The following is a 16271-nucleotide window of genomic DNA, read 5'->3' as shown; positions in this document are numbered from 1 at the left end:
TCTGAATAACCAGCGTGTGAGTTCTCGAGCCAAACGTGTTTTATGAGGTCACAATGACATTTGACCAACAAATTCAAATCAATTCATCCTTGAGTCCCAAGTGTGTGTGTGCCAGATGTAATGAAATCCCCTCCAAGTGTTCCCGAGAGATCACTTTCACGAGACTTGGCACGACGCGGCTGTCAGCACGGAAACATACAAAGCACACTAAATTCAGGTTTTCAGTAAATTTTATTGAAAACATTATAAAATGATGTGGCGCAGCAGCATATTTCAGTTTTTAAGATCTTTACGATGTTCACATTGATGACCATGGAGACAAGAACAGAACAGCTATTGCCCCCATGTGGATGCAAGTGAAATTACACAGAACCCTTAAACACTTAAGGAAAATGTCCTTTTTATTTCATCCCACCTGCTCATTAATGAGTTCAGTTTCTGAATTCCAAATGTTGTGATTTCAGAGCTGATGTGCAAATTCACGGCGTGGGTTGGTTTAAGCACGGACGCAGGTACACAGAAACCCCAGCTCCCCCCCCCCCCCGACTAAAAGGCTTCCATGGAAGAAAGGAGGGAACTTCCTGAACTTCTACCAAGTTCACAAGCAACTGAATATGCACAGCACAGGATAACAAGAACAAACTTTGACTTATCAGCCTAACATTGCTTTTAGGGTTTTTAAATTTGCACAGCAATCTCTGTATTCAAAGAAGAGGGAGAACAGATGCAAACAGTTACAGCCTGGAGGAGCGTGAACATGAGCCTCGACAAACTTTGGTTTGGTGTTTATGGCAAAATAAACTGATGCATAATGAACAGACCCCCTCATTTGAACTGCAGATTCTGCTGAGTTACATTCACGAGATAATTACTGTATTGTCAGCCTAGATTCACAGATGTCATCTACTACTGTCTTCAACTACGTAGTGTGTGTAGCCACTGGGACACAATGAGTGACATTTACAGCTGATTCTCTAACAGCCACAAGACCTGAACAGGACAAAGACTAACGCTCTCTGAGGGACACGTTAGGGAACAGAGGATGTCCAACCGGACTGGAACGCAACAGTGGTATGTTCAGTTGGACTTCAGCGTAAAAAGCTTATTCTTTTTTGTAGCATTCTGAAAAGTTCAGAACATCTTAAGCTGCAACTAGCTAATCATCACTTAATCTATAGATTATTTTCTAAACTCATTTTGTCTATATACGGTCAGAAAAAAAATGGACAATGTCTATTTAATGATTCATACTTCTCTTCAAATATCTGGTACGTCTGTCAAACAGTCAAAATAGTTGCTGGTTAACTTTCAGTCATAACAACTTTCGTAACTGACTATGTAACTGAAAACTACCGAGATGATTACACATATTTAGACAGACATTGAGGTCGGAGTTCAGTCGAAGTCAATTTGTTTTCAAAGGTCTGACCTCCAGATGTCAATTTCCTTTTCAGAAAATAAAGACGCGTTTGCTGACGTGACACGATCCCGATGGCTTTGGGGCTCCGCTTCAGTTGAAATGAAAAGGAATCTGAATGAGGTTTAACAGCTGTTGGAGCAGCTCACGTGGGTCTGAGTGGCATTCATGGCTTTAGCAAGAATGGGATCTAAGCTTTGGCTTGCTGCATGTGCAATATGGCAAACCCACAGAGCTGGAAAAGGATGCTTCTCTTCCCAAACCAAAACCTAAACCTTCATTTCCCCCCGCCCCCCCCTCTGATGAAAAGGTTGGTTTTCATTTTGTTTGAGCTAACTCGGACACAGCAGAGCATGAGATTTTTAATAAAATTAAAGGAAATGAAAAGCATTTGGCATTAAAGTCACAGTGTGATGTGACTTAATCAGTTGAGCCCAGCCTTGTATTATTCAATCCTGTAGCAGTGGAGGAAGGTCCAGATCTCTGCCAGTCGTTGCTTTGCTGTATTTGAGCCAGCAGGTCTGGGTCACAATGGAGCACATCTTTTCTATACGTGCGATTGTCACGGATGTGTTCGCTAGAGTGCTGCAGATTTCTCAGTGCCTCGTTTCCCAAAATAGGAAATTGAGTACAATCTAGTGTTCATCATCGCTTTACCCTAAAGAAATAACAATAATGATCAGAAAACATTGACAAATAACCCCGTATATCAAGTATAATCAGCAGTTAAATAATTAGAATATGGGTACATATTGATTTATTCTAAACAAAGTTTTTTGTGTTTTTTTTAAGAACAAAACCAGAGAGGAGCTGAAGGCTTTCGCCAGTTTTTCCTTTCTGTGTCAGACTGAGCGAGGATCCCCAGCAGTTACAAGGACCTCTCGGCTCGGTTCTCCCAGGAATGACAACCTGAACTGTAAACAACGAAACCTAAGAAAATGAACAACTATCATTAAGCAAGCTCCATTCCAACAGCTTATTGGCAATATTGTGGCCAAAATCCCAGGTTGACACTGAACATCAGTTACCTACACCTACAGAAAACGCACAACTGCTGCGAATACTCCCCGCACAGAACACACAGAACGAAGCATATTTACAGCGGCGGGCATGTTTCTTCTTTTCAATGATAGAGAGGGCAATGAAGAAAATAGAGAACTGCTGTGTATTATTGGTCACAAGTCTATCTACTTCCCTGGTCACCTATATCCCTCCTTCCACTAGTTTCCCTCTTTGATTCAACGCTGACCCGACGTCCAAAATGTTTGAATAAAACAAAAATGTATCTGTGTGTAATTCCCCAAATGCTCTTAAAAATTTGAATGAGGTAAATCCCTGTAGTAAGACAATAACTTGACAATTCACAGAATGAAAATTGCCCGATTCCAACCCCCGCCTCTGTTGAATGACAACTGGGTTCATGTAGGCACAAAAAGAAGTCAACACAGCACATACACATGTCCGTCTGTTTGGCTCTATGTGTGTCTTTTAGTCACGAATCTCCTTCAGTCGTCTCGTTTCGTCCCCCCCCCCCCCAAATCAAACCTTGACCTTTCCCCTTCAGTCACACCCAACAGACCGGATACGACTCCCTCCTCAGGACTTCCGCTGCCGCACCGTCTCGGAGCTGCCGTTCAGTTTGCTCCGCCCAGACGGGGTGGCTGTGCTGCCGTTGCCCAGAGGACGGTCCCTGTCCGCGGGGACTTCCTGTTTGCGTTGACGGGTCTCTTTGTAACGGAGCGTGATGTCCCTGTAAGAAGAGTGAAGAAATGTAGACACACTTATTAATAGAAAACCCACTTTGGGAACAGTTCCTCCCGACTGCTTTCTGTTCCTCCTCATTCACAACTACCTCACAAACGAGATCAAATCTAAATCATCTGCAGATACGGAAGCCGATTTCAGTGCCTTTCATTTGTTGAAATATAATAATATAAAATAACCATTTTACTTGTTGAAACAGTGCGATGAGAACACATTTACTTTGTTTTAAGGTAATGATGAGCTACCTCACCTTCTCTCTTAACAATGAATTACATCTCTTAAACACACACCATGAAATACATCGTCATAGAAAAAGACAGAAGTCCAAGTAGGTTGGCAATCCCCTGTACAGTGATGCATCAAATATCAGTGTCCAGGTCTTTCAGGGACAATCCACAACAAAACCTTGGCTTTCTTTATTGCATAATATTCTACAGGTTGTGACTAATAAATTAAAATGTCTAATTTTGCAACCTCTGTGGATGTGGCAGTCCTGTTTATATGTCTTTTATCTATTCCAGATCAGGATGAGGGTCAGTTTGACAACAGTCAGTGACACGGACTCATTAATGGTCCTGATGAGACTCTCCAGCACACTTAATAGAGTAGGTGAAGTGAAACATCCCCACAATACTCACCGTACTCTGCTGATGCTAATGCTATAGAGAGGGACATGACACACCTGAGCCTGTACAGCTGGGTCAAATAGTATTTGCAGATAACTGTGCGTTTGTTTCATGCTGCTTGGGTTGGCAGACAAATTGGGTTCGCTGCAGCAACGATGATCAATGAGACAGAATATATATTTACCTTTAAAAAAACAACAACATAATCTCTATTGGGGTAAAGCCAGCCTTTATGTAACCAAAGAAAGCTAAAACAAAAACCATTCAAACTATTGGCAAACAGGATTTCTCCCAGGTCTGAGTAGCTAGAACATGGCATGCTTCCGTGCCTGACGTCCTGCACTGGTTTTCATGCTGACTGGTACGTAGGGTGTGTGTGAGGTGTGCAAACATTTCCTCTGGCTGTCTCTCAATGAGCTCCTACAGTGTCCGCACAAGCTGATAGTCTTCTGTATTACTTAACTGACTGCTAAGAACAAAAATGATGTGAAAATAAAGATGACAATGTTCGCCACAGAAAAAAAACAAAAAAAAAAACAAACTGAAAAGTGCCATGCGGGAGAAGGACCCATGTGGAGTAATATCTGTGTTGTCTAGAGGATCCCACAGATCTTCTGAATACGACTATGGATCCAAACAGTGATGTAATAAGAGGGGAAATAAAACGGAATACAACAGTGCTGACAGAAGGGAGCGCCTCTCTCCTATACCTACCTCACCGGACACAGACATTACTGCTGAGCATGAGCAGGAAGGAGAAAGGGAGGGAGGATGGGAGAGGAGAAAATAGACCAGAAGCTTAACATGCTGGGGGAACGGCTATGCTCAACAGGAACACGACTCAACAGAAGAGGGAACCAAAGCAGACGTCACCTAAAATATATTGCTGCATGAGGTCATAAGGAAAAATTGATAAAAGAAATCCCATTGGATGGGATCAAAAGCACATGAAACCATGTTCATGAAATTAAATTGATTAAACTGTATTTTTTGCAACAGTGACTGAGAAGAAATGGTTATTTATTAAAGACGGTGTTACCCGACTGTAAACGCATACGAAACATTTGAACCTGAAGTGTGTGAAAGCTTTCTTTATAGTTTGTATCTCTATCACACATTCTCTTCCTGTTTTGCACACTTTGCATGGCTATTATAATCCGCATATCAACTGAAAACTAAATCTGGATTATTTCATTACCTGAATCGAATGAGCACAGAGTTTTATAATTTCCATGTCTTATGTCTTTACAGCAGCTTTGTACCCCCCCCCCCCCTGCATAGTAGCCCACCCCACTTCTTACCGGATGAAAAACCGCCACAGGGTCCAGGTAAAGATGAGGAAGATTCCTAAGAACCAGCACTGCGTGACGACGAAGGGGATGGGCAGCATGATGGTGTTGGGATCATACTTGACCACAATGAGGAACTCTGTCACCGTGATGGCTGCCACCAGCCACGCCTGCTGGCCAAGCTTCTTGTGGAACTTCCTGTGCAGAAAATTACAAAAGAAAAGTGTTTTTACGGAAAAGTGAGAATGTTTTTCACTGTTTACAGGTAAGCACCTACGAGACACATTTATAGCATAGTAGCGCTCAAGGTTACACACCTGCACAAAAAGATAAAACAACACTATACATACAAAGCAACAAAAGTGTGTGGTTGAAAGGTTTCACTCAGTAACGAACCCCTTTATCCCCCAACAGCTGCTACTCACGGGTCATCCATGAAGTCGTAGATTTCCCTCATGGCTACGCCTCCAACGTTGACAAAAAAGACCAGGCGGAGCAGCACCAGGTAGTGTTCAGGAGGCATCCACAACACAAACTTCAGGTAGAAGGTGTTCAGCTCTGCCAGGAGGAACTGGGAAAGGAGGAGATCAAATAACATTTGTCTTAATTTAGGAGCACTGAGAATGGAATGACTTCAAGATAACAGAATAGGACGTCACTTGTGCCCTGCACCAGCTGTGGAAGTATATCCTTATCTGTGGGAAGCGACTGTTTTGATATATCAATATATACTGAAGTTATTAAATCAATCAAAAATGACAAATGCAGAATCGATGTAGCTAAATAGCTTCAGGAAGAAGCTGAGAACAAAGTGATGTCTTAAAAAAAAACCTATATTGTGTAGCTCATAGAAGCTTAGAGCTTCCGAGAGCTCAATATTACATTTTCACTATTTTTCCTTGTAATGTAATCCTATTCTTGCTTTCCATTATGATAAATTGTCCACTCTTCTCATGTCAATAAACAGAACAGGATGTTTCTTACCATAAAGATGATGCCTAACACAGCAAGCCAGCGACGAAGGTTTGAAGCAGGCTTCCACTCAAACTTCACCCAGCTGTACGGCGTGAACTGGAATGCGATACGCTTTATCTTCCCCCTGAGAGAGGCCACAGAGGAGATATGGTGAGAAATAAATGTACATACATTTCTAACACGGCAACGGTAGTACTTACTGGAATTAAAAGGGGCAATACCACCCCACTATTTCACCATATTTGAAATGTCAACAAAGAAGTTCTGTCAAAAATGAGTCAATATCGTTAAACGTGAACATTATATCTGTCACACAACAGACACAATAAGTGTGGAGTTAAGTTCAAGAAATACACTTAAATACATAGCATACATTGTTAAAATGTTGTGGTTTCAGTTCTGTAAGAGTAGAGTTCTGATGGTGAGTTAATCACATTAACACATTTAATACATCTTCCTTCCTGTTTCCAGTGTTTGGTGCAGCGAATGTTAACTCGTACTTGTATGTAGGAATGTTCCACAGGCCCTGCCACTGGTAGGGCTTCATCGACAACCAGGCCAGGGCCTTCATGCCACAGTAGATCCCCAGACCGTTACACACCAACACATCCATGATCCACTAGAGGGAGATAAACATAACAGTTTAAGAAAAAAAAAAAAAAAAAGTTCAAACATTAAAAAACATCATCTGTGATCCACCTACACCAGTTTGCTAGATTAAACCTTTTCTTAGGACGGTGTGGGCGACGGCGGAAACAGATCTCCTCGACTCGTCCACTAGTTTTGTTACAGGCTGGGAGGGAAAACTCACACTTCAGCATTCCTTTAACACCCTGGTGTTTGGTGACCTTAGAAAATAAATCCCAGCATAGCCTCTCACAACTTAAACCTGATTTATGATGTACGTCGTCTGAGGCACCAAAGACTTTTGTGTTCAGAATTGTTTCTCTCTCTTAAAAAGACAAACCATATTTAGTAAATGACATACCATTAAGCATAAACTTGTACTGTAATCCATATTTACTGTCAATATGCTGTTTGTGTGGCAACTTAAGTAACTGAGCTGACTTTCTATTGACGCGGTCTACCTAATATGTGTTATTACAGTCAACAGCGCGTCCTTCTTTAATACCCCACTACTTATCTGTTCACATTCTATTATGTCGCTCTATTGCTTTATAATAGTTTAGATGATTTCCTCTGCTATCACTTGTTTTTGCTTCAACCGCCTAGTTTCCCACTTGCACAATAAAAAGGTTCTTATCACTCAAACAAATGACCACTTTAATTGCTCCCATAAATCTCAACAGCAGACTTGCAGAACACTGCACCGGCAGGCATCAGGTAGCAGGAGACCACAAAAATATCGATGCTTCCTTTAACTCCCCACGACAGACACTGCTCCACATTGTGCTTTCACCAGCTCAGAAGGACAGTGACCTTTGCAAAGTTGAGCAATTTCAGTACACGGTGAGAAGTTGACCAATCCGTCCTGCTGAAGAGCTCGTGAGAAGCCGAGTTCCAGACATACTGAAGAATTTCTAACAGCCTCGTTCACTTCACCCCAACCCTCCGATGTCTGCAACTGGTCAATATGCAACCATGTTTTATTTTTGTTTGTTTACGTCTACGTTTTTGTACAAGTCATGTCCGTTTCTCACCAGTATCTCCAGCTAATGTGGCCACATTTGGACAAACACAACTGGAGTTTGTTTGTTCACTGCAGCACATTTAAATGTAACACCACTCTGAGGGCAGACCTGTTGATTCTTAGGTGGGCAGAGGAGAAGAGCAGCGATATTGGTACGTACATGGTCCCACCAGCACTCAGAGAAGTTAGGTAACTGGTGCTCCAGGCTGTATTCCAGGAACTCGAACATGACACTGATTATCATACACATCCACCAATCGCGAATCATCAGAGTCTGAGGATGGAAACAGAACAAAGGGGGGGGGGGGGTGAATGGTGTGGAGTGGGAGGAGGTCAACAAGATACTGTAGAGAGAAACTTTTCTCATTGCTGAAAATGCAACAGAGCATACCAGCGCTGTCAGTCTGTTTCATACAGCAGCAGGCTCAACACCGTAGATGTCTATTTTAACAGCAGCCAATAAATAACAGGTTTTATCCCAATACATTAATAACACACGAGTTGGTATTTAATGATTAAGGTGCTTGCAATGAGTCAGTTTGATGAAAATCTCTTGCTCTTCACTATATTGAAATGTGTGTAATCTGTAATCATTGGCGAAGAGATTGTTGTCATTCCCATGCTAACAAGACTGACTGACGCATATAAGCTTTTTTATGTCACATGCTCAGCTGCTTTCATGATGTTTATTAAGATTGAGCAGGTGAAAATCAGACAGGCTGGTCTTTAATACATCATTGGACAATAACAGTATAGTTGAAGTTGTGTTAAGCCTTCTCCATACATACCTTGATGTACCATCCCAGGAAGTGAGCTGGAACAAAGCCGTCCATCTTGTCCTGTAGAGACAAACCAACATGGTCATTTAACAAAGTCAGTCCTTACACACAATATTTTTCACTAACAACAAATCTGTAAAATAATCAACAGATGACTCATTAATGAAAATAATCATTAGTTGCAGCTCTACTCTGAACTACATTTCTCTATGTTCTCAGTGAGCACATCTAGTTCACATTGGTACCAACCAGACGTGAGCACAGCGAGTACTCAGTCAGAGAACAGGACAGAACTCAGCTAGTCATCATAAAGCACAGGAATAAAATACATCCAAAATCAGTTCTCCTCTGTGTTTTTAAACAGCTTAGTTCAACCACATTACATTTATATTCATTACTTTTATCCCAAGTCATTTTAGGTTGTGTTATGTTCTTTTACCTTCAAGTCCAAAATTGTCTACAACTCAAAATCTTGTTTTTTTTTCCTCTAAATATTTGCTCATAAACTGACGTTTCCAAAAGGTTATTCACATACGTTGGCTATAATGTAGTGGAGAGTCTGACCCACTCTCAGAGACTGAAATCAGGCCAACAGTAGAGATGTGGACTGGGTCATTATGGCGGCAGCAGCAGACTGCTTCGCCAGGGCGAGAGAAGGCCTGGTTCTACCGACAGGCTATAACCTGCACCAGACACAAGCTTCTGGAGCCAGTCAGCACACAGCCACACTAACTAGGAGTTTGTGCGTGTGTGTATGAGGGATAAAGAGAGAGAGAGAGAGAGAGTGAAAGAGGGACGGGACATGGAGGGGGAACTAGAGTCAAAAGGAGAGCGAGTGTGTGGATGAAAGAGGGAAAGAAAGAGATTCATTTAGGCTGCCATGCTATTTGAGATCTGGGTCTTTTTTCTTTTTAGTAATAATTAAGGACCAAGTCATTTCACTTCTTCAATACTATATAAATGGTACTGCATACTCAAAATGTCTTTCAAACAGAACGACAAAGCTGAAAACTTGTTCACTCACAAATGAGACATACAACCTGTCAACCAGGTGCATCTGTGACATCAAATAAAACGTCTTACCCAGATGTTGTGGAAGGGGTCGGTGGTGTTGCCTGGGTCGTAAAAATGACAGTTTCCTCCATAGTCACGCTCCGGGAGGGCAACCCCAAGCTTGGGGTCAATGTACTTCATGAACTGTCGTCCATCGTGCACCGTCTGGATAACGGGCGAGGAAGAAGTATAGAAACTATCAGTATAGAAACTATCAGTATACACACTATCAGTGCTTATTCTCCCTGAGAAGGAGCTTATTACTGATTTTAATAGAGGATTTCCTTTCCTTTGATTTGTGGACACTAGTCCACGATCTAAACTAAGAGGTCAATGTGAATATGAAAATAATTCTGCTGCCTTGTTCTGGGAGCGGAGATTGCGTCACTGTACCCGAGAAGGACCAGCATGTGCTGTAAATGAAACCCTTTTTTATGTGTGCATGTGATTGCTATTTGTTTTTCCCTACATCAGTGACTGTTCAAGGGCGAGTGGTTCAGCCCATCGAGGTATTGATATCATCTACACACCAACCTGGAAGAGGATGAAGATGAGGAACAGCTCATAGACGACAGTGACACAAAGCCAGAACCTCCAGTAAGCTGGAGAGAGAGAGAGAGAGAGAGAGGTTAATATTTAAACTAATCACAGTCGTCTCAGATAAGCCGTGGACGCAGCAACAGTGGCCTTGCAAAATAGATAGCAAAGATAGCGGAAGGGGAGGACAATAAAGCGTGAGGTATGCAGTCAATGGCAGACTTCTACCCACAGTCTTCATCCAGTGAGTGAGACCATCTGGGAATTAATACGACTGCAGTTTTTGTTTTGTCTGTTGTTTAAAGGCGGCATTTACAGATTATGCTTAACAGTCCAAATAGAATGGGAGTGATTGTTTATTTTGTGAGTAACATTATGTCCCAGGCACACAGACCTTGTTGACAGTGTGGTGATGTAATGATGAAGAATTTCACAATACATAAATCATAGTGTGTTTTTTTTTCATTACAGGGATAAAGTGAATTTGAACAAATGAGTACTACAGTCAGCGGTATTGCAACAGATAATCCATTAAAGTTCAGCTTCATCAGCACGTTTGTAAAAGTAGCGGCGTGAACGGTCTATTAGTGGATGTGCACAGCACCGTGTAACAAATGACACACAAAGGGATTAAATTCAACAGCCGCTGTTGTAGTAACTTCTTGTGAATCTTTGTGTATTATCTCAGTTTGCTGCAACACACCCAGCCGGGAGGTGGGGGGGGGGGGGAATACCCCATGAGATGCAGGTTGTAAATCCTAAAGGCTCTGTTGTCATGGTACAAACATGTGCTGTTTCAACACAACTGCAACAATCTAAAGCAACAACTGAACCTACTTGGCTGAACCTACTTGGCTGGCTCAACAGGTCAGGGGTTATCACGCAATCAGTTAAAACACACAACTTGTTTTTCAGTCCACAAAAAGAGAGGACAAAAAGGCACAAATAATGTAACAGCCCAAATTCTTGGGCTGTTACATTATATACATTATTATTCTTTTGCATGACTGACCTGGTTAAAAACCTCAATAGCAAACTACTTTTATGAACTGCACTTGTATAAATAGAAGCCTCCCTTTATAGAATGTAGCAAACTAAAGCAACAGTAACATTTAGGGGGATCTATTGGAAGATATGGAATAGAATATTATTAGGTATGTTTTCTTTAGTGTTTAATCACCTGAAAATAAGAATCGTTGTGTTTTCGTTAACGTAGAATGATCCGTTTATATCTACGTTCGGAGCAGGTCCTCATCACAGGACAGTACGCCGTGTTTCTACAGGAACCTAGAACGGACAAACCAACCTGCTGCAGACTCATATCAACTATTAACTATCAACTATCCCTTCCGAAGGCTCCGCAAGTTGTCGCAACGCTTGGCCGTGCCCCTCTGAATTTTTGTAACTAGGCGCTAGTTCCACTATGCATTGCATGAGTGTAAGCAAAGCCTAACACGAGCTCCAAGTGCTTTATCTAAGCCCCATTGTTGCCGTCCTTACCTACAGTTTGAATTTCAGCACATTGAAATAGAACTGGAAACAAACACCTGCATGCGAGATGTCCGGTTACTGAATTCCCTGTGGTCATGGTACAACACCATGTAATGCCAACTATCTTTAATGGTTGGTGTTTAGTCCCTGCAGTGAATTAATGCAAATGTGTCTTGCTAGTGGGTCATGAATGAATTGGAGTGGCAGTGGTCTGGAGGCTATGTAAGCAGAAGTCCCTTTTTCTGCATTGAAACAGCAGCTGATCTGTGGGAGAGGTTTACGCGTTAAGCTGGGCTCAGAATGCCCCGTTTAAGGGCGTGCATCCTTTTCATGTTGAAACTATTGACTGAGCACTACAGTCCTTTAGATATTACAGCTACAGGCCAGAAGAGATGCCAACAATAAAGATGAAGATGCTCCCCAAGTGTGTTTACTTTGCTCACTAAGGGATCTGCTTGGACCTAACCCCTGCCAGGAAAGCCCTCCACCTCCTTCATTTTGACAATTACATTTAGCTATCCAATGTGTGTATTGATTCCCTGCACTCAGAGGATATTCATGTTATAGTAGAAGCCAACATGAGATTCTAAAATGTTGCTATTGAACGGCTCTCAGGTACTCTTACCCCTCCACAGTAACAAATAACGCACCATTAAAGAGTCAGACTCGACACCACCAGCATGCTTTACAACAGTGTAAAGTTCCCGTCAATTACTGTAATGCAAAATTAGATTTTCAATTTCTCAGTTTGTAAACAAGTGCTAAGGCATGGAATAAAACCATCCAACCAAACAGCTCTACAAAAGCTTGACCTACTCAATTATTTTTAATTGAACCTGCTTTGCACAACATGTGCGCTCTTATTCTGGAGTTTTTAAAAGCTGATGAAATGTTGCCATACAACTGGGAAAGGAAGCTTTGGCCTGTGCCAGTCCTACCTGGGTGTGGTCTTGTGAAGGGTCCATCTTTGGCTTGTGTCACTCCAAAACAGAGAAACACCAGGATGCTGGCCACAATCCCCCTACAGGACCACAATTAGAAACACAGAACAAATGCAATTTAAGGTTGTGTTTTACATAAATTAATTATATATATATGCTATCATTACTGTAGACAAATCCGGTGGCTGATTTTTGTGTTGCACTCTCAAGTGCAGCTGCCATTACTGCAGTGTCAGAGTGGAATTGAACTTATGTACGCCAACAGTGAAAGCAGAGATGTTTGATTTAGTCACGGTCTGTGTGAATGTGGAGGTTCTTCAGGTTCAAAACACGTGCGTGAAATTGGTTATGATGCTGAATTTGGGAAGAAACAAAAAACAAGGTTCTGTCCGACCCCCGAAATCAGAAACTTGTAGTACTGAGCCAGAGATATGAGAGAGTAAGCAGCTCCCCATCGGCCCTGTGAGGGCGGATCGCTTGTGGCCCTCACTGATCGGCCCTTTATTGGCAATCAACTCAGAATGTGATCAAAACATGAGAATATAATAATAACGGAGATCTCGGAAAATAAAATAGATTTCATGGAGCAGAGGCTTGTGGCTCTAACTTTTCTCTTTTCGAAAGTGTCTGTCAGGGTGATGTTGAAGCAGCTGGGGACTTTACAGCACAGAACAAATGGCCAGCTGTCTTTTTCAACTGGACTAAATTTCGTTGACGACTGTAGATTTAGTAGATTACATCACTTATTATATAATAATGTGATGACTGTATTTTCATCATACTTTACAACCAGTTCTACAGGATCTGCTGGACAGATTTCTTGGCACAAGTGAAATACAGCGTCATCTGCAGGTTTACAAGAGACGTGCCAATGGCGGCTTGTTTACTTCCTCCTATAATCCAGATGTGTCTGTATATACAAATAAGAACGTGTCTGTGGATTGAAAACTATTCTAAGCTGTTCAAAGAGATCCGTGATGTCAGTGGTGTAAACAGAGCGACCAGGAGCAAGAAGAGGAAAGTATTTGATTGGGTGACCCGTCTCAGCAGCTGACCATGGATAATTACTCCCTATTACTATTTCCTCTGTGTTTACTAAGAGATTAGGCCAATCTGACCCTGCTGCTGTCAGCTTGAGTTGCCTTTAATCTCTGCTGTGATGATTTCTGTAAACCAGGACACCAGGCAAGGACGCTGCTCTGAAGGCTTAGCAACTGGACACACGATGAGATTTCAGCTCGTGCTTGCCAATAAAAGGTGGGAGCATAAGTGTGTGTGTGTGTGATCAAGTGAGTATGTGAAGGTGGGAAAGTGAGTTTATGTGATTACAATCACGTGTCAAAATAAGGGTACAGCTGTGTTAACTAGTGGCAGATTAGTTAAAAGGACAATGTTTCAAAATGAGTGTGAATGGACGAGTGTATCCAACAGTGTGTCAATGAGTACATGACCGAGATTTGGACTGTATCTGTGTTTGTGTGTGTGTGTGTGTGTGTGTGTGTGTGTGCGCCTCTGCTGGGAAGAAGCTCAAGGGTCTTTATCCCGATGAGCCGGACTACGCTGACTGCAGCAAATCCAGTTAAGATCCGTCCCACAATCCCTCACAAACACAACCTACAATCAGCCTCTCCGCCACAAACGCACACAAAATGTATGCCGCTTGCTTGTACTTGGCCTGCCTTGACCTTCCAAATTAAACTCCCACACAAACAGCCACTATTGCGTAAAAGCCAATGAATCTATACAAATTGAAAGCAGCTCGTTAAGGAACTTGTTATCCACTTGTTATTTCAGTTCACATGAGCCATTATACAAAGCAAGCCTTTTTCAGAGAGCTGAGACGGCTGTCATGAGACTGAACGTGAATCAGATGTCAACTCCTGACCAACATGATGAAGTCAAGTCAGTCCAAGTGAGCAGATCCAGGTCAGCTCTAAAGTCAGTAACTACAAATGAGAGATGTTCTTTGGTGCTTCACCATGGAGTGATTTCAGACCACATCAACAACATCCGGACACATATCTCACCAAAATCAATTAATCCCAACTGTCATGCTTTAATCAGTGGATTTACTCGTGCTTTTAAATTTCCACAAAGAGTCTTGAGTCAATTGCTAACCAACTTGACAGTTGAAGGAATAGAGTAAGTAAATAAAAAGTAAGAACTATATAATTTTCCAAAATCTTGCTCTGAAGAATTAGAAGAAACACCAGCGGAGCTTTCTTCTTCATATCAATTTTGGCCCATCTAAAACAAGCCATAGCCCAAAGTAGCCTCTGCATGACCCACAACTTTGCAGGAACATTTGTCAAGCCTATTGACATAAAATCCACCCAAAAGATAAATTCATATGGTCTGCTCAAGGGGTGACCGGACACTCCTGCTCTTCCTTTTCATGGTCATCAGGGTTCGGTTTTCCTTGGAGGGGGCCCAGCTTGGTTCAAGGTGAATGCTACTGAAGAAGTAAGAGCTTCAATTTGGATCAATGAGTTCAGCACCTCGCCCATGTGGCTGTGGCTGTGTGGCTTCATGCCAAATGGCTGTAACGGTGAAATTAGAACTGTGGTGCTTATTAGCTGGTTTTCTTATTTGACCTATTCATCAGGCTTTGAATGACAGTCTGACATAATCCACAGAGGATTGACAAACCCTTAAACTTCACATACAAATAGGTCAATTTCTGGTTATAAGGGGCAGGAAAACTAATCAAAATCTAAACCCGGCATGACTCAAAAATTAGAATAAACCTTGATGCTGATTACTAATAAATCACGTTTTCTTCTAAAGATAAACTGCAGCCAAAATGATTATCCGTCCGATCAAAACGCCTCAGTGGATTGAGTGGGTTTTCTTAGGGCAGCCTACTGGTTTCTGCAGGCTTTTTGGCTTTGACGACACGGAGGAAGTGACGAGCGCAGCCTACTGACCTCTTAGTGTTGTAGGTTGTGTCCTGGGGGGTCTCTTCCAACAGCGTGACGTAGACCAGAGCACAGGTCAATATGAAGAGCACGGTCACAGTATGGGCTCGCCTGCAGTCAAAAACAAAAGAAAAAAAAAAAAAGGAGGGAGAGATGGAACAAAGAGAGGGATATTAATAACATTTATAAAGAGGACAATTCGATAAAAGCCAGTGGAGGAGAGAGAAAGGTTGATTGTTAGCAATATAAATGCACTGTGATTAGAGCTGAGAACACTTTAGTCATTGCTAAAAATTAGATGAAACAGAACTGGGTTACTTCAGCTGAAAATAACAACAAATACTGTAACAAACAAAATGAAAAAACACACACAATGAGGTATGGATTTTATGAATCAGTTCGATATTTCCTTTCACTTAACAGAAGTCAAAAGCAGCTTTCGTATCAGCCGACTGTGAAAACGTCCGCAGGGTGTGTCTGGCCTGTTAAGAGTTTAAAGGCCATGATGCTGGTCCATAGGCTCACATCTCCCATATCACCCAACGGGAGGGAACAAACCGTGGCCTTTGTCGTACGACAGTCACACGCTACAGTCAGATATATACATCCATGCTATCTGTGGGATTTCTCTTACCTTAAGGGGCAAAGTTGTATTTCTCCATGCACTGATATGAGTCACAATAACATATAATATTTAATAGATTACCCCAGGAATTATCAAATGGACACGCATGATTTTTGGCAAGCTGACAATGACATCACTGCAAAATAATTTATAGGTGTAGAGAGAGAGAGAGAGAGAGAGAGAGAGAGAGAGAGAGAGAGAGAGA

General features: G+C 42.0%; 1 protein-coding gene across 1 annotated transcript in view; it reads right to left on the bottom strand.

The window, feature by feature from the left end:
- Positions 1-675: 675 nt before the first annotated feature.
- Positions 676-16271, bottom strand: part of ptdss2 (phosphatidylserine synthase 2) — a 20211-nt gene continuing 4615 nt past the window's right edge. Inside the window, exons 3-13 of the mRNA XM_031868754.1 lie at positions 15451-15552; positions 12521-12603; positions 10089-10156; positions 9585-9719; positions 8511-8561; positions 7883-7996; positions 6572-6690; positions 6081-6195; positions 5522-5667; positions 5109-5294; positions 676-3167 (exon numbers count right to left, since the gene is read on the bottom strand). Coding sequence (XP_031724614.1) covers positions 3014-3167; positions 5109-5294; positions 5522-5667; positions 6081-6195; positions 6572-6690; positions 7883-7996; positions 8511-8561; positions 9585-9719; positions 10089-10156; positions 12521-12603; positions 15451-15552 — 1273 coding nt within the window. The 3' untranslated portion in view covers positions 676-3013. The remainder of the gene's footprint in view (positions 3168-5108; positions 5295-5521; positions 5668-6080; positions 6196-6571; positions 6691-7882; positions 7997-8510; positions 8562-9584; positions 9720-10088; positions 10157-12520; positions 12604-15450; positions 15553-16271) is intronic.

The sequence above is a fragment of the Anarrhichthys ocellatus genome, unplaced genomic scaffold (assembly GCF_004355925.1).
Source record: "Anarrhichthys ocellatus isolate YVR2014 unplaced genomic scaffold, GSC_Weel_1.0 scaffold2, whole genome shotgun sequence".
NCBI classification, from domain to species: Eukaryota; Metazoa; Chordata; class Actinopteri; order Perciformes; family Anarhichadidae; genus Anarrhichthys; species Anarrhichthys ocellatus.
This window is presented reverse-complemented; position numbering and strand designations above follow the sequence as displayed.